General features: G+C 47.6%; 1 protein-coding gene across 1 annotated transcript in view; it reads right to left on the bottom strand.

The window, feature by feature from the left end:
- Window positions 1-3,706: 3,706 nt before the first annotated feature.
- LOC134889019 (uncharacterized) overlaps window positions 3,707-24,845 on the bottom strand; it is a 391,009-nt gene continuing 369,870 nt past the window's right edge. The window contains exons 10-12 of the mRNA XM_063913347.1: window positions 10,389-10,567; window positions 3,785-3,840; window positions 3,707-3,712 (exon numbers count right to left, since the gene is read on the bottom strand). Of these exons, the coding sequence (XP_063769417.1) occupies window positions 3,707-3,712; window positions 3,785-3,840; window positions 10,389-10,567 (241 nt within the window). The remainder of the gene's footprint in view (window positions 3,713-3,784; window positions 3,841-10,388; window positions 10,568-24,845) is intronic.

The following is a 24,845-nucleotide window of genomic DNA, read 5'->3' as shown; positions in this document are numbered from 1 at the left end:
TCTCCCCTAAGTCCCTCGTTGCAGTGATCCTGTCGCCAGCAGGAATCACTGATTAGAAACCTAAAAAAAAACTTTTCTAAACAGCTCTTTAAGAGAGCCACCTAGATTGCACCCTCTCGGACGGGCACAAAAACCTAACTGAGGCTTGGAGGAGGGTCATGGGGGGAGGAGCCAGTACACACCATGTGACCTAAAAGCTTTTTAGATGTGCCCTGTCTCCTGCGGAGCCCGCTATTCCCCATGGTCCTGACGGAGTCCCCAGCATCCACTAGGACGTTAGAGAAAACAAGAGAGACATGGGAAGAATAAATTTGAGCCAAATGGCTCTCACTAGCAACCTAAGGGATGTCTGTCTGACAAAATCTATGAGGGGGCGGTTTTTGAAGGCTATGGCGTAACCTCGAGTGACGACTTCCCGTACCCAGGCATCTGAAGTGTTCAACCATTCCTGGGTATACCCTAGAAGCCGGCCCCCCACCCTGGGATCCCCCAGGGGGAGGCCCGCCCCGTCATGCGGCAGGCTTATCAGCCTTGGAAGCTGGCTGACGGGCCACCCAGGCTCTTTTTGGCTTTGGCTTACCAGGTTTGGAAGTGCGGGCCTGCTTGTTGTACGCCTGACCTTTCGCTTTACCTGAAGGACGAAAGGGGCGAAAGGAAGTACCTTTAGCCTTCGACACAGAAGGAGCGGTACTTGGCAGACAGGCAGTCAGCCACTATCTTATTTAAGTCCTCCCCAAACAGAATATCTCCCTTGACAGGGAGTACCTCTAGGGTTTTTCTAGAGTCCAGATCCACAGACCAGGATCTCAGCCACAATATCCGGCGAGCCAAGACTGACATAGTAGAGGCCTTGGCTGCTAGGATACCGGCATCAGAAGCCGCCTCTTTAATATAGCGAGAAGCTGTGACAATATATGACAAGCATTGTCTAGCATGGTCAGAAGAGATTTCAGCTTCTAACTCCAAGGCCCATGCTTCAATAGCTTCTTTAGCCCATGTTGTTGCAATAGTGGGCCTTTGTGCAGCACCCGTGAGGGTGTAAATTGCTTTAAGACAACCCTCCACACGTTTATAAGTAGGCTCTTTTAGAGACGTGACGGTAGTGACAGGTAGAGCTGAGGAAACCACCATCCTAGCCACATGCGAGTCTACCGGAGGAGGCGTTTCCCAATTCTTAGACAGCTCTGGTGCGAGGGGATAGCGAGCCAGCATCTTTTTGTTTGAGGCACAAACTTCGTACCCGGGTTTTCCCAGGGTTCCTGACGTATATCCACTAGGTGATCAGAGTGAGGTAAAACTTGTTTAACCACCTTCTGACGCTTGAACCTATCTGGTTTCTTAGGAGGGACGGATGGCTCGGGATCATCCGTAATCTGTAGAATTAACTTAATAGCCTCCAAAAGATCAGGAACATCCACATGTGAACTACCCTCCCCATCAGCAGTATCTGAGTCAGAACCTGTGGGGTCAGTGTAAGTGCCAACAAGGTGTCAGTGACGGCAGTGGATTGTGAGGAGACAAGCGCTCGCTTAAAGGACCCCTTGGACTTAGGCGAGCGATGGTCAGACTTTTTAGTAGTCAGATACTGGTTCAACTTCTTCAATTGAGCAGATAAATCGTCCGCCCACGGCAGATTAGCTGCAGGGACCACATACGGTTGTACCGGCATTGGGGGTCCCATAGGGGGTGTTAGTTTATTAACTAGCGTATGTAGAAGCGTTAAAAAAGCGGCCCACGGTGGGTCATTATGTACCTCCGTTGCCACAGTCCCACTGGTGGGGCAAGGAGCCCCCAGAACCAGAGCCCACAGCTGCTATATTCTCCTCATAGGGATCTGCGGCTTCAGCAACACCGGCAGTGTGTTCAGCCCCAGAACCGTTACCCTTAGAAGCAGACATGATATAACTTGCAGTATCAGGTAACACAGTACAATTGGCAGCAGCACAATACCTCTTACCCAAACCCCTGCGCAGTGTAGTCAGCACCAGCAGAGATAAAGGAGAGATATGGTGACTAAATCACAGAGAAAAATACATATTAAAATATATCTTTTTGAAAATCCTATATCAATATAAAACCTGACGCACCAAGCCCCCTCAGGTTATAGAATATAGGGATAGCAAGTTGAGTGAAAGACATGAAATGGACACCACTCAGCTATCAAATGCACACACAGAAAGTCACAGTTTGTACAATGCAGAGGTTATTACTAACAATAATACTGCACTGGAGTAGCTTATATATATTGCTATATAGTCAATAGATATAACACTGCACAGTAAGATGGATATATATCACAGGGTAATTGTACTAGAAAACCCTGACTGAATGCACTCTTTCTTAACTAGCACTGACTAAAAAGGCAGGTAGAATACTTAAGTGTCATGTAAAGTCACAGCACTGACAACCAGGCGGCTTTACACAGGAGGATTTGCCCAAGCAGTCCCAGGAACAGTGTAGCTGAGAGATAATGGCACCCAGACACTGACAGGCAGTGAGGGAGAGACAGATATGGAGCTCCAGGGCGGGAACATTTGCGGGAAATGGCGCCCTGGGGCTGGGGGAGGGGCTTAAGGTCTAAGCCTTATCCCCCTGCTGGCAAAACCACCGGGTACTGTGGGCTACTGAAAATGGTTTAGAGAGAAAACCTGACCTGCACCCATGCCCTGGTGATCTAGTGGGATCGCCTGTACTGCCACAGTGTCCACCGCCAGCGCGTGCGGCCCGCCTCCCACTGACCGTGCCGGATCGCGTTAAAGACCGGGTCCCGCAAGCGGGACCCACTCACCACCTCCCGAAAAACGGCCACGCGATCCCGGAGAGCCCCCGTCGTGTGTGCCTGACGTGAAGAAAACCGGAGCCTCCTGCTGTAGTTACCCGGCAACCAGGGCTCGGGAGTGTACAGCGCCGCTGGGGAGAGCTGGAGCTGCAGCAGTGAATGTCTTCTGACATTTACCAACGCTGCTGCCCTTGAAGTCTTCACTTTTTTCTTCAAAAAAAGCTCTTCTTAGGGCTGCCTGGAGCAGCCCCTCTGTTATGTGCCTGCTTACTGCAGCACCAACTACAAAACTGAGCTCCTGTGCAGGGAGGCGGGTTATAGAGGAGGCGGTGCTGTGCATTCTGGGAACAGTCAAAGCTTTGAGCCTGTTGGTGCCTCGGATCAAGATCCTACTCTACACCCCAATGTCTATCCTTGTGGAGCCCAGTGTACCCCGCAGCAGAAATACCCCTTAGTCTCCTTCTGTCTAACAAGATATATCTCTTTGTCTTAATTATTTTGTGTCTGCTTATATTTCCTAAAAGCCATCTTTTTTGCTCTCACAATATTTGCTACTTCTTTCGCAAACCACACTGGCTTCCTTTTCCATGTGTTTTTCCTGACACTTTTGATACAAAGGTCTGATGCCTTTAATATTGCACTTTTTAATGTTTCCCACCTCTCCTGCACTGCTTCCAATTCCTCCACTCTGCCAAAGAATTGCTTACACATTTTCCCATCCCTACAAAATCTGCCTTCCTAAAATCCAACACCTTTATATTCACATAAACCTTGTGCGGGATATCCATTTAGATTGCCTATGTAATAACTTGAAAGAAACAGATCATTCTACTACACTACAATGAATATGTGGCTATAATACAAGCTTGTAACTCCTCTTCATTAGTTAAGAAAGTTAAGTTACATAAATGGCATGCAGAGTAGAACTCAAAGCTAGAAAGATGTCCATGATACAATGCATTAGAGAGATGAGCATTAATCTGTATATGTAGGAAGCAATCTTACCTTTTGAGTAAGAGGCGTTGCAGGGGGTTCCCTGTCATTGTGAGCCATGTCACGCACTGCTAAAAGAAAATAAGACTTTACTTACCGGTAAATCTATTTCTCGTAGTCCGTAGTGGATGCTGGGGACTCCGTAAGGACCATGGGGAATAGACGGGCTCTGCAGGAGACATGGGCACTTTAAGAAAGAATTTAGATTCTGGTGTGCTCTGGCTCCTCCCTCTATGTCCTTCCTCCAGACCTCAGTTAGAGAAACTGTGCCCGGAAGAGCTGACAGTACAAGGAAAGGATTTTGGGAATCCAGGGTAAGACTCATACCAGCCACACCAATCACACCGTATAACTTGTGATAACTTTACCCAGTTAACAGTATGAACAATCACAGAGCATCAGATAAACTCTGATGCAACTATAACATAACCCTTATTGAAGCAATAACTATATACAAGCATTGCAGAAGAAGTCCGCACTTGGGACGGGCGCCCAGCATCCACTACGGACTACGAGAAATAGATTTACCGGCAAGTAAAATGTTATTTTCTCTAACGTCCTAGTGGATGCTGGGGACTCCGTAAGGACCATGGGGATTATACCAAAGCTCCCAAACGGGCGGGAGAGTGCGGATGACTCTGCAGCACCGAATGAGCAAACACAAGGTCCTCCTCAGCCAGGGTATCAAACTTGTAGAATTTTGCAAAGGTGTTTGAACCTGACCAAGTAGCCGCTCGGCAAAGCTGTAATGCCGAGACCCCTCGGGTAGCCGCCCAAGAAGAGCCCACCTTCCTTGTGGAATGGGCCTTAACTGATTTAGGCAGCGGCAACCCAGCCGCAGAATGAGCCTGCTGAATCGTGTTACAGATCCAGCGAGCAATAGTTTGTTTTGAAGCAGGCGCCCCAAGCTTGTTGGAAGCATACAGGATAAACAAAGATTCTGTTTTCCTGACCTTAGCCATTCTGGCTACATAAACCTTCAAAGCCCCGACTACATCCAGTGACTCGGAATCCTCCAAGTCAGTAGTAGCCACAGGCACCACAATAGGTTGGTTTATATGAAAGGATGAAACCACTTTCGGCAGAAATTGTGGGCGGGTCCGCAATTCTGCTCTATCCGCATGGAAAACCAGATAAGGGCTTTTATGTGACAAAACCGCCAATTCTGACACACGCCTAGCCGAAGCCAAGGCTAATAGCATGACCACCTTCCATGTGAGATATTTTACTTCCACCGTTTTGAGTGGTTCAAACCAGTGTGATTTCAGGAAACTCAACACCACGTTAAGATCCCAAGGTGCCACTGGAGGCACAAAAGGGGGCTGAATATGCAGCACTCCCTTTACAAACGTCTGAACTTCAGGCAGAGAAGCCAGTTCTTTTTTAAAGAAAATGGATAAGGCCAAAATCTGAACCTTAATGGAACCCAATTTAAGGCCAAAAGTCACTCCCGACTGTAGGAAGTGAAGGAAACGGCCCAGCTGGAATTGCTCCGTAGGGGCATTCCTGGCCTCACACCAAGCCACATATTTTCGCCATATACGGTGACAATGTTGAGTGGTCACATCCTTCCTAGCCTCTATCAGCGTAGGGATGACCTCATCCGGAATGCCTTTTTCTGCTAGGATCCGGCATTCAACCGCCATGCCGTCAAACGCAGCCGCGGTAAGTCTTGGAACAGACAGGGCCCCTGTTGCACAAGTCCTGTCCTAGAGGCAGAGGTCACGGGTCCTCTGTGAGCATTTCTTGCAGATCTGGATACCAAGCCCTTCTTGGCCAATTCGGAACAAAGAGTATTGTTCTCACTCCTCTTTTCCTTATGATTCTCAGCACCTTGGGTATGAGAGGAAGAGGAGGAAATACATAGACCGACGGGAACACCCACGGTGTCACCAGTGCGTCCACAGCTATCGCCTGAGGGTCTCTTGACCTGGCGCAATATCTCTTGTTGAGGCGGGATGCCATCATGTCCACCTGTGGCAGTTCCCACCGACTTGCAATCTGCATGAAGACTTCTTGATGAAGTCCCCACTCTCCCGGGTGGAGGTCGTGCCTGCTGAGGAAGTCTGCTTCCCAGTTGTCCACTCCCGGAATGAACACTGCTGACAGTGCGCTTACGTGATTCTCCGCCCAGCAAAGAATTCTGGTGGCTTCTACCATCGCCACCCTGCTCCTTGTGCCGCCATGAGCCACTGCAGTGATATTGTCTGACTGGATCAGAACCGGTTGGTCGCGAAGCAGGGACTCCGCTTGACGTAGGGTGTTGTATATGGCCCTTAGTTCCAGGATGTTGATGTGAAGGCAAGTCTCCTGACTTGACCACAGCCCTTGGAAATGTCTTCCCTGTGTGACTGCCCCCCACCCTCGGAGGCTTGCATCCGTGGTCACCAGGACCCAGTCCTGAATGCCGAATCTGCGACCTTCGAGAAGGTGAGCACTCTGCAGCCACCACAGGAGAGACACCTCTGGCCCTAGGGGATAGGGTGATTAACCGATGCATCTGAAGATGTGATCCGGACCACTTGTCCAGTAAGTCCCATTGGAAGGTCCTCGCATGGAACCTGCCGAAGGGAATGGCCTCGTATGATGCCCCCATCCATCCCAGGACTCGAGTGCAGTGATGCACTGACACCTGTTTTGGTTTTAACAGATTCCTGACCAGTGTCACGAACTCCTGAGCTCTCTCTATCGGGAGATAAACCCTTTTCTGGTCTGTGTCTAGGATCATGCCTAGGAGAGGCAGATGAGCTGTAGGAACCAACTGCGACTTTGAAATATATAGAATCCAGCGTGTTGCCGTTACACTTCCAGAGAAAGTGATACGCTGTTCAGCAACTGCTCTCTTGATCTCGCTTTTATGAGGAGATCGTCCAAGTACGTGATAATAGTGACACCTTGCTTTCGCAGGAGCACCATCATTTCCGCCATTACCTTGGTGAATATTCTCGGGGCCGTGGAGAGACCAAACGGCAACGTCTGAAATTGGTAATGACAATCCCGTACCGCAATTCTGAGGTACGCCTGATGAGGTGGATAAATGGGGACATGAAGGTATGCATCCTTTATGTCCAGAGTCACCATAAAATCTCCCCCTTTCAGGCTTGCAATGACCGCTCTTAGCGATTCCATCTTGAACTTGAACCTTTTTAGGTATTTTAAATTCAATATGGGTCTGACCGAACCGTCTGGTTTCGGGACTACAACATGGTCGAATAACCACCCCCTCCTTGTTGAAGGAGGGGAACCTTGACCACCACCTGTTGAAAATACAATTTGTGAATTACAGTTAACACTGTTTCCCTCTCGTGGGGGGAAGCCGGCAGGGCCGTCGGTGAGGGGGCATCTTCTCAAAGTCCAGCTTGTATCCCTGAGACACAATATCTATTGCCCAGGGAGTGAACCCACTTGTGGCTGAACTTACGAAGGCGTGCCCCCACCGGGCCTAGCTCCGCCTGTGGAGCCCCAGCGACATGCGGTGGATTTTGTAGAGGCCGGGGAGGACTTCTGTTCCTGGGAACTAGCTGTGTTGTGCAGCTTCTTTCCTCTGCCCCCGCCTCTGGCAAGAAAGGACGCACCTCGGACTTTCTTGTTTCTTTGTTCGAAAGGCTGCATTTGATAATGTCGTGCTTTCCTAGGCTGTGCAGGAATATAAGGCAAAATATCAGAATTACCAGCTATAGCTGTGGAGACCAGGTCCGAGAACCCTTCTCCACACACTCCTCAGCCTTCCATATGCCTCTTAAGTCGGCATCATCTGTCCATTGCATATTCTACAGGACACGTCAAGCAGAAATCGACATAGCTTTGACTCTAGGACCCAGTATACTCATGTCTCTTTGGGCATGTTTTATATCTATATGTCTCTTAAGACAGCATCTTTAATATTTATATATATATATACATACTAGGGTCTCAATCTCTGCTGATAAGGTACCTGTCCACGCTGCCACAGCGCTATAAACCCATGCCAACACAATCGCCGGTCTGAGTAGTGTACCAGAATGCGCACGCTATCTGCAGGATCCCTGAGAATAGCTGTTACGTCAGGGCTACCTTTTGGGCAAACGTGACACCCTAGGGGAAGATTCCCATCATATCCTGGCCCTAGTGGGGAAAGGATACTGCCTGAGAATTCTTTGTGGGAAACTGCAGTCTCTTGTCTGGAGATTCCCGCTCTTTTTCATCATGAGAGGAGGGAAATTTACCTCAGCTTTCTTCCCCTTAAACATGTGTACCCTTGTGTCAGGGACAGATGAGTCATCATTGATATGCAAATCATCTTTTATTACAATAATCATATATTGAGTACTTTTCTGCCATTTTGGCTGTAACTTTGCATTATCGTAGTCGACACTGGAGTCAAACTCCGTGTCGATATCAGTGTCTATTATTTTGGATAGTGAGCATTGAGAGACTCTGAAGGTCTCTGCGACATAGGGACAGACATGGGTAGATTTCCTGTCTGTTCTCTAATCTTTTGTGCAATAAATTTACCTTAGCACTAAATTACACATATCCAAACAGGTGTCGGCGTTGTCAACGGAGACACCCTCTCACACACATATTTGCTCCATTTCCTCCTTAGGGGAGCCTTTTACCTCAGACATGTCGACACACACGTACCGACACACCACACACTCAGGGAATGCTCATCTGAAGACAATTCCCCCATAAGGCCCTTTGGAGAGACAGAGAGAGAGTATGCCAGCACACACCCCAGCGCTATTAACCCAGGAATAACACAGTAACTTAATGTTAACCTAGTAGCTGCTGTTTATATTGATTTTTGCGCCTAATTATGTGCCCCCCCCTCTCTTTTTACCCTCTTCTACCGTGTAACTGCAGGGGAGAGACTGGGGAGCTTCCTCTCAGCGGTGCTGTGGAGAAAAAACATGGCGCTGGTGAGTGCTGAGGAAGAAGCTCCGCCCCCTCGACGGTGGACTTCTGTCCCGCTTTCATGTACAATTTTGGCGGGGGCTCATACATATATACAGTGCCCAACTGTATATTATGCAAACTTTTGCCAAAGAGGTCTCTAATTGCTGCCCAGGGCGCCCCCCCCTGCGCCCTGCACACCCTTACAGTGACCGGAGTATGTGGGTGTAGTGTGGGAGCAATGGCGCACAGCTGCAGTGCTGTGCACTACCTCATATGAAGACTGGAGTCTTCTGCCGCCGATTTCGAAGTCTTCTTGCTTCTTTCACCTGGCTTCTGTCTTCCGGCTCTGCGAGGGGAACGGCGGCGCGGCTCTGGGATCAGACGACAAAGGGTGAGATCCTGTGTACGATCCCTCTGGAGCTAATGGTGTCCAGTAGCCTAAGAAGCAGGACCTATCTTCAGAGAGTAGGGCTGCTTCTCTCCCCTCAGTCCCACGATGCAGGGAGTCTGTTGCCAGCAGAGCTCCCTGAAAATAAAAAACCTAACAAAATACTTTCTTATAGCAAGCTCAGGAGAGCACACTAAGTAGCACCCAGCTCGTCCGGCACAGATTCAAACTGAGGTCTGGAGGAGGGACATAGAGGGAGGAGCCAGAGCACACCAGAATCTAAATTCTTTCTTAAAGTGCCCATGTCTCCTGCGGAGCCCGTCTATTCCCCATGGTCCTTACGGAGTCCCCAGCATCCACTAGGACGTTAGAGAAATTAAAGTAGCTTTGTTTGTCTACAAATATTTATATGTTCTGTGCAAGGTTTACATTCAATGGCTGGTATCCTATTAGCAGCGGTACTTTACTGCTGCTAATAGGATCGCCGGGGGCAATCCTATTAGCCCCGATGCCGGATCTGTTATCGCGTGATGGCAGCATTTATCGGGGATTATGCTTTGGTTGCCTCAGGCACCTGAAGCATGCTCCCCGATAAGCACCCGCCGGAGCAGCAATAACACTTGGGATTTGGGACTTATCCCATGTGTTTTCATGCGATCGTGGGTCCAATTTCAGATGATAAAAACGGCCTCTAATTGGCTTCCGCGATAATGACCTTTGCTCATTAATTACGATATCCGGCCATTTTTACTGTCCGAAATCGTATTGGGGCTCTTAGGATACCGCCCAATAAATCTATTTTCAGGTATGGTACAAAATGTTGACACCAGAATGTAGATATGATCTGAATGTTGGCATTCAGAATGTTGATATGGATGTTGTGTACATGTCAAATGTTGACACTCAGCGTTGACATAATGTCAACATTGCCAAAAGCTACCATGATAACATAGTGTTTTCAGCAGATTTGAGCCCTAAACCTTCCGAACCCTAACACTAAAATGTACTGTAGACATTCACAACGTCAACATTATGATAATGTCAACATTTTGTCAATGTCAACATTCTGAATGTCGACATTGAGACCATGACGACATTATGACTACATACAGTACAGTACCTTATTTTCAGTGTGGAAGAGAAACTTTAGAACCAATGACTGTTACAGAGATGTATAATAGGAACATGTTGGGTTAAATGTTCTGCAGATTTTATTTATTAAAAAAAATATAACATTTATCTTTCCCTTTAACAGGACTCCAACTGTGTATTACCACTTTCAACTGTAGAATGAAGTTGGCAAGTGTTTCTAGTTACCACACTAATTGTAGACTCCAGCTAAGATCTTACCCTGCTTACGAATTCTCCAGCTACTCCTCGCACCGGCGACAGCACAAGTGGCAGAACTTCCCGCACTAACTGTTGGCTTTGCATTGTTCGTTACTGATGGACTAAATTGGGTACACAAAGCATGATCATCAGCTGCAATTGTGTGGCTCTGATCCTCTGTAATAATTGTACACGTCTCTCTGTCAGATACATGGAAAGGGAATATTATACTCAAGTGCACAGAACACGTAAAGGGGCTTCATTGCTAATGTACAGAAAGTAACGGCTTTAGCAGTACATTACATGGTCACATTGCCACGGTCATCTGGTAGTAATTTTAAGAGTTTTCTCCTCAACACTGCATCGGAATAGTTGGTTAACAAATTTCTTTAATTAAGCTGTGTGGTCGACACCAACATAGTATGAATTTGGTCTTAACGTAATCCCTCGGCTGCCAACTGTCCTGGTGCACTAAGCAGCAGCATAATCATGTTGATCCACCCAGCACTGAGGGGCAGATGTATGACCAGGCACTGTTTAGTGGTATCAGTGCACATTATGGCCCTCATTCCGAGTTGTTCGCTCGCAAGCTGCTTTTAGCAGCACTGCACACGCTAAGCCGCCGCCTACTGGGAGTGAAACTTAGCTTAGCAGAATTGCGAACGAAAGATTCTCAAAATTGCGAATAGAAATTTCTTAGCAGTTTCTGAGTAGCTCGACACTTACTTTGCCACTGTGATCAGTTCAGTCAGTTTCGTTCCTGGTTTGACGTCACAAACACACCCAGCGTTCGCCCAGACACTCCCCCGTTTCTCCAGCCACTCCCGCGTTTTTCCCAGAAACGGCAGCGTTTTTTCACACACACCCATAAAACGGTCAGTTTCCGCCCAGAAACACCCACTTCCTGTCAATCACACTCCGATCACCAGAACGAAGAAAAAACCTCGTAATGCCGTGAGTAAAATACCAAACTTCTTAGCAAATTTACTTGACGCAGCCGCAGTGTGAACATTGCGCATGCGCAGTTAGCGGAAAATCGCACCGATGCGAAGAAAAATTACGAGCGAACAACTCGGAATGAGGGCCAATGTGTGCTGATACTGCTTCTCCCACATGTATGGTATGTACCCCTGTCAATATCGGCGCTGCTATCTGTAAGATAGTGCTGAAGCCAGCCCACGTATGAACGGTCAGTGGAACAGACAGCTCCAACAACTGCAGATATCAATTTCGACTGACAGCTCTGGACATCCAGGGATTGTGCATTCAAAAAGACAATAAAGTTTTTTATTTTTTAATAGACCTGCGGCTGACGATGGAAGAAGTACTGACAGCGCCTGTGCAGTACTATCTCCAACACCGACCAGGAGAGCCAACAGCGGGAGGGTGCAGATCACCAGACAGGTGACTTAACGCTCTCCCACAATGACAGCAGGTACATTCATACATGCTCCCTGAACCCGCCTCACCACTATCTAGAGGTAAAGCGGGTCTGTACAAATATCAGCCGCAGCCTGCAGATTAATATATCTGTCACGCAGTCTTTCTATGGCTTCATTCTCATGATTATTTCCCATCATAAATTAGGTTAAATTAAGTAGAATTTAGGAGAAAAAAGTTAACATTTAGTAAATGGGGTGGTTCTAAAGTGGTAGGAGGTTGAACACTGATGTGATGTTTACTACAACAACCTCTCGACAATTAAGGTGCATCAGTGTTTTGTTGCACACATCCAGAGCACTTTACATAAGCATTATGGTCTATATGACTTTCTGGGAATGCTCAATAAACAAGTTAGGTGAATTATCTGTAACACCAATGATAACATGTTGTGTACATTTCACAGATATATTTTGGTTGCTTTTCTATTGCAGCTGGCAGTCGTGTTTTTCTGATTGGCTACGTATTAGTTTGGTCATATTAAAGATTGAATTGGATAAATTCTGGTCAAACCTCTTGTTGGTTCTAATGATCTGATTGGCCGTACCTCCCAACAATGCAGGAACACTCTTGGAAACTGAAGACATGGTCATGAGGAAGAGGGGCCATGCCAATGTCATGGAAGGGTTGTGACCGCACCATCGGAGGGCACTAGTCTGCTCCTTTTACACCACGTCCCCTTTAATCACCCTGTCATTGTTGCGTACACCATTGGTAGATGTGCACTGCCCCATTCACCACCTCTCTGCTTTCTCAAAGTAGATATCTTTTATAATACATCGTAGATCTTCTCACAAATGATTTGCATCATGCGTGACTTATGTCATATTGCCTGGATTTTCTCCAGTCTTACTGAATAAATGATTGATGTCATTGTAGCATAACACTTTCCTTTTTTATCGGCTACAATATGTGACATCAGTATTACATAAATGTATGGCATCACTAGACTGCAGGCAAACAACCAATGACTAAATAGTAATGTCAAATTTGAAGGCTCATTATACTTAAACTACATGTGCTGCCAGAGCTACTGACTGAGATTGAAATATAAAATAGAAGGAGGTAGAGAAGAGAGAGAGAAAGAGAAAAGAAGAGAGAAATATAGAAAGACAGAATAGGGTAGGTTAGGATCCACGGGGTGGGGGGAGGGGGGTACCATCAGGTATAGCACATGGCGTTACTAGTTGAAAGGCGAGGGAGCATGTTGGGTAGTCAACCATGGACTCCAAATTTTATCAAATGACTTAGAAGAGCAGTTTATGATACTAGTCATGTAGTCCATATGGTAAACGTACCAAATGCTGGTGATTATAGATTGCATGGAGGGCGGAGCGGGATTCTTCCAGTATGCGGCCAATTGACATATCAAGGCAGAGACTATATGACGTAACAATTTATTTTGAAATTTCGTCAGCACTGGCAAGTTTAAGGGGAGAAGAAAATATTTAGGGTCGTAAGGAATAGAAATCTGCAATAAGCTAGAAATAAGATTAATCACATCTTTCCATATATTTACTATTTTAGGGCATGACCACCATATATGAAGGAAAGAGCCCTCTGCGCTACATCCTCTCCAAGATCTATCCGATGTATCGGGTATATTCTGCTTAAACGGGATGGTACATAATACCATATATATAATAGTTTATAAACATTCTCCTTAATTCGAATGCATATGGAGCTAGAAGCTGCGTTATCCCAGACTTCAGACCATTCTTCGTCATCTAAGGTTGAACCCAGATCCAGTTCCCAAGCTCTTTCATGAGGATCACGTCGAGAGGATGGTTCCCCATTGACAGTGGTATATAAGAGGGAAATTAAGCCATTGGTAGAGTGACGTCTGGGACACACTGCCTTGAACGTAGTCAGGGGCCTGCTAGAGAGGACGTGGCTCATCGAGGAATGAAAGTGCCTAAGTTGTAAAAATTTATAAAAATATCTGGAGGGGATATCCGTATCTTCCTGAATTTTTGAAAATTAAGGAAAGCTAGAATCTCTGGTGATATAATTCAGGAATAAGATACCTCTGTCCTGCCAAGGGGCAAATGATGGCTTGTGTGTACCAGGGGGAAATGCAGGGTTGTGCAATATTGGGATGATGGGGGAGGGGGCTAGGGCCAGGCTAAATTTCCTATTGGCAAAGTCCCATATTGTTAGTGAGCGGGAGACTATGGGGTGGGAAGACACATTTCAAGGGCGGCAGGATTTAGGGAGCCAAAGAAGAGAGGACAGAGTAGAGAGACCTAGGTCAGCAGCTTCTATAGATACCCAGACCCTCCGAGACTCGGAGTTGCACCATTGTACACATTGTGAAAGCTGCATAGTTAAATAATAACTTTTAAAGTCTGGAATGCCCAGACCGCCACTACAGGTGGGGCGCTGTAATAGTTTCAATCGGACTCGGGGACGCTTGTTTGCCCATATAAATTGTGACATGTGAAACTGATAGAATTTAAAGGCAGATGGAGGGATAAATCGGTAGTGTTTGAAATAGGTATAGTATCCGAGGGAGCACACTCATCTTTACTGAATTCATTCTACCTATCCAGGAGATAAAGAGGTTAGACCAAGAAGACAAATCTGATTTAATTTGGTCTAAAATTCTAGGGAAATTAGCTTGGTAAAGTTGATGGTGACAATGTGTTAAAAAAAATGCCTGGGTATTTAATTTTTTGTTTGTGCCATTGGAATGGAAAGGAATTTTCCAAAGTGAGCCTAATCGTGCCTGGGATGTAAAATTTCAACACTTCAGTCTTACTCGCGTTAATTTTATAACCTGAATGTTTGGAGTAGAGATCAATTTCAGAAAGGAGTGGTTGCAATGACTGAGTCGGGGATCCAAAGGGATAATAGAACATCATCAGCATACAAGGCAATTTTATGTTCACAAGGGCCCACCCGCACCCCGGTTATACCCCTATTAGCACGGATCCTAGCTGCCAGCAGTTCCATAACTAAAGCAAACAGCAAGGGGGAGAGCGGGCATCCCTGTCTGGTGCCATTAGTGATTCCGAAAGCAGAGGAGGTGAGGTGATTGACTGAAACCGTGGCAGTAGGGGATCTATAAAGCGCCAAAACACCTTCCAAAAATTTGCCAGAGAAGCCCATCCTTCTGAGCACCGAGAAAGCGAAGGACCAGGATATCCTGTCAAAAGCCTTCTCAGCATCCAGTGCTAGTAACAATGATGGTAGCTTTTGTTTATGAATAGAATAAATCAAATCTATGGCTCTCCTGGTATTATCGGAGGCCTGACGGCCAGAGATGAAGCCCACTTGGTCTGGGTGTATCAACTCTGTGAGTAGGGGAGCTAAGCGATTGGCCAAAATTTTTGCATAGATCTTAAGCTCAACATTCAGTAATGAGATCGAGCGATAATTGGAACACAGTGTGGGATCTCTCTCTGGTTTCGGAATCACAACGATGTCGGCTTGCACAGTTGCCGGCGCAAACGATGTTCCCTCCAGAACATTATTAAAAAGCGAAGTGAGATAAGGGGCTAATTCTGTAATGAATGTTTTGTAATATTGAACGGTGAAGCCATCTGGGCCAGGCGCAGCTGACGACCGCATAGAGTTGATAGCAGCAACCGTCTCTTCCAACGAGATAGTCTCATTGAGAAAAGAGATCTGCCGCTCCGTCAGACACAGTAAGGGGGTGTCCAATAGATACAAACATACTCCCTCCGGACCGTCAGAGGAAAGAGGAGGGGCGGGGAGATTATACAAGGAGCTATAAAAGCTCAGAAATTCCTCAACCATCAGTTTAGGGTTATAAGTGAGTGTATTTAATGTATTGGGGTACAGTTTTTCTATCATACCAGTAGCTCGCTTACTTCTCAGCTTATTGGCTAAGAGACTGTCTATTTTATCCGCCTTATCATAGAATTTTTGACGGAGCTTCTGTAGTATAGCCGCTGCTCGTCGCGACAAAAGAGCATTTAACTGGCCTTTGAGGTTATCTATCCGGGACAGTAGAGAGTCACATGAGGCATTTTTATGTTGGGTTAAGAGTGCAGAAATTTGAGATTCCAATGAGGAAATTTCCTGTGCTGCTCTCTTACGCATGGCCGAGGCCTTAGATATAAAATAACCACGAATAGTAGCTTTATATGCTTCCCAAACAAGACTAGGAGAGACTTCTGGGGAGATATTCTCCACAAAAAAAATATTTAGGGCTGATTTGGTGTCTGAAAGAGTGGAGGGATGCATAAGGAGTGTGTCGTCTAGATGCCATTTGCGCGCCATATGAAGGGTTCTGTAGAGTTCTAATAGGATATACACCCTAGCATGGTCCATCCAGGAACAAGGAGTGATGCCTGCATCAGAAATCAATGTCGTGAGTGATTGAGAGACATGGATCATATCTATTCGAGAGTAATGCTGGTGAGGTGCGGAGAAGTGGGTATAGTCCCTAGCAGTGGAATGTTTAAGACGCCAGGTGTCAAAAAGATTAAGCCGTCTGAGGGAAGATGTTAAAGTGAGAGAGGCTTCAGTTGGGGATGCGTCTTTCTTATTTCTCGGGGGGTTGGATTTATCCAAGAGGGGATCTATCACCGTATTAAAGTCCCCACCTAGAATGATATGGCCCTGCGCTACTCTATTAAGACGTAGAAAAAGTGCGTGGAAAAAACGGGATTGGTCTTGATTAGGGGCGTACACTGACACCAGTGTGAGGACTTCTGTGCGGAGCGTGCCAATCACTGTGATATATCGGCCTACAGGGTCAGCTATGGTAGTAGTATGCACAAATAGAATGTTACAATGAATCAGTATAGCTACCCCCCATTTCTTACAGTCAGCAGAAGCAAAAAAGGTTTGGCTAAACTGCTTACCTAGGAGTCTAGAATGTGTACCGGTGAAGTGGGTCTCCTGAAGGAAGACTACATCAGCCTTTTCTTTCCGACAGGCAAATAACATCACTGTACGTTTCTTGGGAGAATTAAGCCCGTTAACATTCACAGAAAACAATTTAAGCGCCATGTGACGCCAAGGAATGGTAAAGAATCAATAGAAAACCACCCCGAGGAAGAAAAGAAAAAAAAGAAGTAAAGGAACAGCAAGAGACAAGGAGCAGAGATGCAGAAAAAGAGAAAGTGATAGAGAACTCATACAGGAAAAAACCCTAAGACAGAGGGTCCCATTCAAGGACCGCTGTACAGATAATAAACATTATACTCTAAATGACAAATAAAGGGAGTACGGGGGTAGCAAAGATAAAAAAAACCTAAGCAGGACCTCCCGGACCGCAATAATGGAATCGGCAATGGCCGAAGATTCAGTTATATAACCCAAACACGAGAAGAAAAATGTACTGTGTCATGTACAAAAAGGGGGGGGGGGGGATAAAGGAAAATAGGGAGGGGAACAAAGGCAAAGGAAAGGGGAGGGAAGGAGAAAGAATAGGGAGGTCAAAGGAAAAAGAAGGCGAGTAAGGCAGGCTCAGCGTAATTACATAAAGCTATGCATAACATATAACAAACATTAAAGCCTGGTAGGCAATATCAGAACCAATAACCATATGTCTAAAGAAAAGAAGAAGGAGACCAGAGTCTCCACCTGTCAGCATAGAACATGGTATAGGGAGATATATCCCTAAAACAGTGAGAACTTTCTTTGTGATTAGATCTAAGAGTGTCTGCTGAGATCAAGGGGGGTCATTGGTGCCATTGCGATGGAGAGTTACCCTTGACCATTCAGGAGGCAGAATCTGGGGGCGTTTTGGCCCAGAGGAGGAGGCGCTCTCACCCTCAGGCAACGGTATAGGGAGGAGATCAAGTTTAGCCAACAAATCCTGACCCTGAGTCAAAGTTTTAACTGAGTGAGCGGAGTTGTTCGCTGTAACCTGTAGCATAAAAGGAAATCCCCATCTATAGCGTATTTGATGCTGACGTAGTATCCTAGTAAAAGACTGGAGATCTCGTCGTTTTTGAATGGTAGGGGGGGGCCAGATCCTGAAAAATCTGCAGTTGCATATCTCGGAAATCAATCACTGGGGAGTCTCGAACCGACATTAGGATCCGTTCTTTTGAGCGAAAATAATGTAGACCAGGGGTGGCCAACCAGTCAGAGACCAAGAGCCTGAAAAGATCTGTAGTCAAGGGGAAGAGCCACTATCATGCGTGCGCCGAAGGAGCACGGGCAAAAATGGGGGCGTGTCCTAGTTGTCACAAAGCCACCCCCCATTTTTGTGCGCACACCTTTCGGTATGACGTTTGTAGGAGTATGACCTTGTGTCATAACCCCGTTTTTAGTCATGTTGTACAGTGCCACATACATATAATGCCCCAGTACAGTGCCACATACATATAAAAACGCCAAACGGGTGCCTGCACAGTGCCAGATACATGTATGCCGCCACAGTGCTAGATAAATATATGCCTCCACAGTGCCAGATACATATATGCCCCCACAGTGCCAGATACATATGTGCCCCCTGTGCCATATACATATGTGCCCCCTGTGCCAGATACACGTGCCCCATATGTGTACCTGTTCCAGGTACACATATGCTCCACAGTGCCAGACACATATATGCCCCCAGTGCCAGATAAATATATGCCCCACAGTGCTAGATACATATGCCCCCACAGTGCCAGATACATATGCCCCTACAGTGCCAGATACATATACCCCCAGTGCCAGATACACATGTCCCCACAGTGCCAGATATGCCCCCAGTGCCAGATACAGATATGCCACCAGTGCCAGATACACATGTCCCCACAGTGGAAGATATGCCACACAGTGCCAGTAATACATATGCCCCACGATGCCAGATATGCCCCAAGTGCCATATACATATATGCCCACAGTGCCAGATATGCCCTCAGTGCCAGATACACATGTCCCCACAGCGCCAGATATGTCCCCAGTGCCAGCTACATATATGTCCCCGCAGTGGCAGATATGCCCCAGTGCCAGCTACATATGACCCCGCATTGCCAGATATGCCCCCAGTGCCAGCTACATATGTCCCCGCAGTGCCAGATGTGCCCTCAGTGCCAGCCACATATGTCCCTGCAGTGCCAGATATGCCCCCACAGTGCGCTCCCCCCAACCCCCCCCCCCTAGAGCTGCTCACCACGCTGCTGCATATGAGGGGAGGAGCCCCTCAGCGTCACTCTCCAGCGGCGCCGATGACTATCTTCAATTCGGCGCCGGGCCATGAGCCAATCAGAGCTCACGGTCTGGCAGCCAATCAGGACCATTAGCTGCTGGACCGTGAGCACTGATTGGCTCACTGGCAGGCACTGACTTGAGATAATCACCGCAGCCGGAGGAGACCAAGTGTTCCAGGCTGTGTCGGGCAGCGGTGGCCGGCAGCGGATCGAGCCGCATGCGGAGGATGAAAGAGCCGCATGCGGTTTGAGAGCCGCGGGTTGGCCACCGCTGATGTAGACGAACTATAACATCCCTGGGTAGGTTTCGCCCGGAGCGCTCTGTGAGCTCTATCACAAAGACAGTCGCCATCTGAAAGATCAGGCAATACGTGTTGAAAAAAGTCTTTCAAAAAGGATGGTAGAGCGGAGCTAAGAATTGATTCCGCCACATTGCGTATGCACAAATTATTGCGACGGGAGCGATTCTCCTGATCTTCTTGACGTTCTTTGAGATCCTCCATCTCATCACGGAGTCTAGAGAGTTCCGAGTCAAGACGTTGCTGAGAGCGACAGAGGTTGTCCGTCTTAGATTCAAGAGCGTCAGTATGATTACCAAGGGCCGTTAGATCAGACTTGAAGTCGGCAATAGCTGTGGAGAGTTCATGTTTAAAGGCAGATTGAACCCCTTCAAGTCAACTGGTCATAACAGCTTGGATCTGCGTGTTTATACCCGTCTCTGAAGAACAGGGCGAGGAAGGGGAGTCCGTAAGCAAAGCAGGGGGTGAAGGGCCCTTAGACTTTGAGCCAAAAAAATTAATGGGGGCCTGCGTGTTTTTCTTATTTTTTTGCGCCATTACAGAGGATCAGTAAGGCAGGCGGGGAATCACAAACATAAAAGAAGACACAGAAGTTGCTTATGAGAAGTATGTTAAGTAAAAAAAGGGAAAGGTATAAAAAAAACTATTACGGTCCAGGTAGGACAAACGACGCTGCTAGGCCAGCATTCTGGGTAGGAGGCAGTGCCCTAAGGTGGCACTCGTAGCACAGTGCAGGTGGAGAAAAAGTCAGGCAGTGGTAGAGGGAAAAACAGATATCTGTGACCCCACTGTTATCTATTCAGGGCAGTCAACAATTAGACAGCAGCACCGAGGTTATGCAACTGCAGAGTGGCTCTGGGGTTCGTCTCCTCGTAGGTTAGGGGGAGCAAAAATCTTGTGGTGCCGAGGGGGGGGGGGGGGGGGGGGCAAGAGCACCACTATTGTATCTGCAGTGCAGCTGGCTGTCAGTAATGTGCACAGGGAGCCAGCAGCTGCAGTGTGATTCCAGACCTGGCCTCCTCTCAGGGTGGCTGACAATCAGTGGGTTATGCTAGGAGCTAGCAGCTGTAATAAGACCCTGATGGTTGTCACCCCGCAGAACAGCCGTCAGGCAATGTAAAGCACCAGGAGCCAGCAGCAACTATGCGGCTCCGACACTCACCTCCCCGCCCGCCGAGGAAAGCAGGGACCAGGCAACGCTGGAGAGAACATTGCTCCAGTATCTAGCGTGCGGCGCTGAGATGACCCTGGCACCAGCAGTGATCATATCCCTCCAACAGACCTGCGGGCTCCGACCAGGCTGCGTCCTCTTACGTGACGCTGCGGGATCCCGTGGATCCGTCCTCCCGCACAACGATGGCCGCTGCACTCACTGACACCCGGAGCTCCAGAGAAGGAATCACAGGGCCCCGGCCCGCTCCGATCTGCAGCGCTCCTCCACTGTCGGGCGCAGTCACAGCACGAAGTCCACGGTTTCCAAGGGGGATGGAGGACCTCGTAGTCGGCGTCTGCGGTAGCAGCACTTCCAGGAACAGGTAATCAAGTTCTTGGCTCGGTGCTGGTGAACAGGCCGCAAGTCCACCAACACCAGAAAGGCCCACGCTCACAAGCCCAGCTGTGGGGGCCACAAAGTAGGGGTATTAAATGGCAAAAAAGGGGGCATTTAGAAGCCTGATCTCAGGAGCACTCTGAGATTGCCTCCTACCCATTCAGCCTCCAGGCCACGTCCCCTTAGTTTTTTATTTTTAATACATATGCAAAAATCTCAAAAACTGTTTTTTTCACGTTGTCGATATCGGGTATTTGCCCTCATTCCGAGTTGATCGCTCGCTAGCTGCTTTTAGCAGCAGTGCACACGCTAGGCCGCCGCCCTCTGGGAGTGTATCTTAGCTTAGCAGAAGTACGAACGAAAGGTTAGCAGAACTGCTCGTAAAAATTTTCAAGCAGTTTCTGAGCAGCTCCAAACCTACTCCTACCTTGCGATTATTTCAGTCCGTTTAGTTCCTGCTTTGACGTCAGAAACACGCCCTGCGTTCGGCCAGCCACTCCCCCATTTCCCCAGGTACGCCTGTGTTTTTACCTGTCACCCCTGCGTTTTTTAGCACACTCCCTGAAAATGGGCAGTTACCACCCAGAAACACCCACTTTCTGTCAATCACTCACCGATCAACAGAGCGACAGAAAAGCGTTGCTCGACCTTGTGCAAAACTGCATAGTTTTGTGTGAAAGTACTTCACACGTGCGTACTGCGGCCCGTACGCATGCGCAGAAATGCAGCTTTTTCACCTAATCGCCGCGCTGTGACCGAAAGCAGCTGGCGACCAACTCGGAATGAGGGGTATTGTGTGTAGAACTTTGAGGGAAAAATTAATTAATTCCAGTGTGGAATAAGGCTGTAACATAACAAAAATAAGAATTTACTCACCGGTAATTCTATTTCTCGTAGTCCGTAGTGGATGCTGGGTACTCCGTAAGGACCATGGGGAATAGACGGGCTCCGCAGGAGACTGGGCACTCTTAAAATAAGAATTTACTTACCGATAATTCTATTTCTCGGAGTCCGTAGTGGATGCTGGGGTTCCTGAAAGGACCATGGGGAATAGCGGCTCCGCAGGAGACAGGGCACAAAAGTAAAGCTTTTACAGGTCAGGTGGTGTGTACTGGCTCCTCCCCCTATGACCCTCCTCCAGACTCCAGTTAGGTACTGTGCCCGGACGAGCGTACACAATAAGGGAGGATTTTGAATCCCGGGTAAGACTCATACCAGCCACACCAATCACACCGTACAACTTGTGATCTAAACCCAGTTAACAGTATGATAACAGAGGAGCCTCTGAAAGATGGCTTCCTAAACAATAACCCGAATTAGTTAACAATAACTATGTACAAGTATTGCAGATAATCCGCACTTGGGATGGGCGCCCAGCATCCACTACGGACTCCGAGAAATAGAATTATCGGTAAGTAAATTCTTATTTTCTCTATCGTCCTAAGTGGATGCTGGGGTTCCTGAAAGGACCATGGGGATTATACCAAAGCTCCCAAACGGGCGGGAGAGTGCGGATGACTCTGCAGCACCGAATGAGAGAACTCCAGGTCCTCCTTTGCCAGGGTATCAAATTTGTAAAAATTTACAAACGTGTTCTCCCCTGACCACGTAGCTGCTCGGCAGAGTTGTAATGCCGAGACCCCTCGGGCAGCCGCCCAAGATGAGCCCACCTTCCTTGCGGAATGGGCCTTAACAGATTTAGGCTGTGGCAGGCCTGCCACAGAATGTACAAGTTGAATTTTGTTACAAAACCAACGAGCAATCGACTGCTTAGAAGCAGGTGCACCCAACTTGTTGGGTGCATACAGTATAAACAGCGAGTCAGATTTTCTGACTCCAGCCGTCCTTTAAATGTATATTTTTAAGGCTCTGACAACGTCCAACAACTTGGAGTCCTTCAAGTCGTCTGTAGCCGCAGGCACTACAATAGGCTGGTTCAGGTGAAACGCTGATACCACCTTAGGGAGAAAATGCGGACGCGTCCGCAGCTCTGCCCTATGTCGAATGGAAAATTAAATAAGGGCTTTTATAAGACAAAGCCGCCAGTTCAGATACTCTCCCGGCCGAAGCCAGGGCCAGTAACATAGTCACTTTCCATGTGAGATATTTCAAATCCACATTCTTTAGTGGTTCAAACCAATTGGATTTGAGGAAATCTAAAACTACATTTAGATCCCACGGTGCCACCTTAGGCACCACAGGAGGCTGTATATGCAGTACTCCTTTGATAAAAATCTGGACCTCAGGGACTGAGGCCAATTCTTTGTGGAAGAATATTGATAGGGCCGAAATTTGAACCTTAATAGATCCCAATTTGAGACCCATAGACAATCCTGATTGCAGGAAATGTAGGAAAACGACCCAGTTGAAATTCCTCCATCGGAGCACTCCGCTGCTCGCACCACGCAACATATTTTCGCCAAATACGGCGATAATGCTTCGCGGTGACTTCCTTCCTTGCCTTTATCAAGGTAGGAATGACTTCTTCTGGAATGCCTTTTCCTTTTAGGATCTGGCATTCAACGCCATGCCGTCAAACGCAGCCGCGGTAAGTCTTGAAAAAGACAAGGACCCTGCTGAAGCAGGTCCCTTCTCAGAAGTAGAGGCCACGGATCGTCCGTGACCATCTCTTGAAGTTCCGGGTACCAAGTCCTTCTTGGCCAATCCGGAGCCACTAGTCTTACTCCTCTTTGCCGTATAATCCTCAATACCTTTGGTATGAGAGGCAGAGGAGGAAACACATATACCGACTGGTACACCCAAGGTGTTACCAGCGCGTCCACAGCTATTGCCTGCGGATCTCTTGACCTGGCGCAATACCTGTCCAGTGTTTTGTTGAGGCGAGACGCCATCATGTCCACCATTGGTTTTACCCAACGGTTTAATAGCATGTGGAAAACTTCTGGATGAAGTCCCCACTCTCCCGGGTGAAGGTCGTGTCTGCTGAGGAAGTCTGCTTCCCAGTTGTCCACGCCCGGGATGAATACTGCTGACAGTGCTATCACGTGATTCTCCGCCCAGCGAAGGATCCTGGCAGCTTCTGCCATTGCCCTCCTGCTTCTTGTGCCGCCCTGTCTGTTTACATGGGCGACTGCCGTGATGTTGTCTGACTGGATCAACACCGGTCTTCCTTGAAGCAGAGGTTCCGCCTGGCTTAGAGCATTGTAGATTGCTCTTAGTTCCAGAATGCTTATGTGAAGAGACTTTTTCAGGCTCGACCACACTCCCTGGAAATTTCTTCCCTGTGTGACTGCTCCCCAGCCTCTCAGGCTGGCATCCGTGGTCACCAGGATCCAATCCTGTATGCCGAATCTGCGGCCCTCCAATAGATGAGCCTCCTGCAACCACCACAGAAGGGATACCCTTGTCCTCGGCGACAGGGTTATCCGCAGGTGCATCTGAAGATGCGACCCTGACCATTTGTCCAACAGATCCCTTTGCATGGAATCTGCCGAAAGGGATTGCTTCGTAAGAAGCTACCATTTTTTTTATTTTTTTTTTCCCAGGACTCTTGTGCATTGATGTACAGACACCTTTCCTGGTTTTAGGAGGTTCCTGACCAGGTCAGATAACTCCTTGGCTTTTTCTTCGGGAAGAAAAACCTTTTTCTGAACTGTGTCCAGAATCATCCCCAGGAACAGCAGACGAGTTGTCGGCATTAATTGGGATTTTGGAATATTCAGAATCCATCCGTGCTGCTTTAGCACCTCTTGAGATAGTGCTAAACCCATCTCTAGCTGTTCTCTGGACCTTGCCCTTATTAGGAGATCGTCCAAGTATGGGATAATTAATACGCCTTTTCTTCGAAGAAGAAATATTATCTCGGCCATTACCTTTGTAAAGACCCGAGGTGCCGTGGACAAACCAAACGGCAGCGTCTGAAACTGATAGTGACAGTTTTGTACAACGAACCTGAGGTACCCCTGGTGTGAGGGGTAATTGGAACGTGGAGATACGCATCCTTGATGTCCAAGGATACCATAAAGTCCCCTTCTTCCAGGTTCGCTATCACTGCTCTGAGTGACTCCATCTTGAACTTGAACTTCTTTATGTATAGGTTCAAGGACTT

The sequence above is a fragment of the Pseudophryne corroboree genome, chromosome 1 (genome assembly GCF_028390025.1).
Source record: "Pseudophryne corroboree isolate aPseCor3 chromosome 1, aPseCor3.hap2, whole genome shotgun sequence".
Lineage (NCBI taxonomy): Eukaryota > Metazoa > Chordata > Amphibia > Anura > Myobatrachidae > Pseudophryne > Pseudophryne corroboree.
This window is presented reverse-complemented; position numbering and strand designations above follow the sequence as displayed.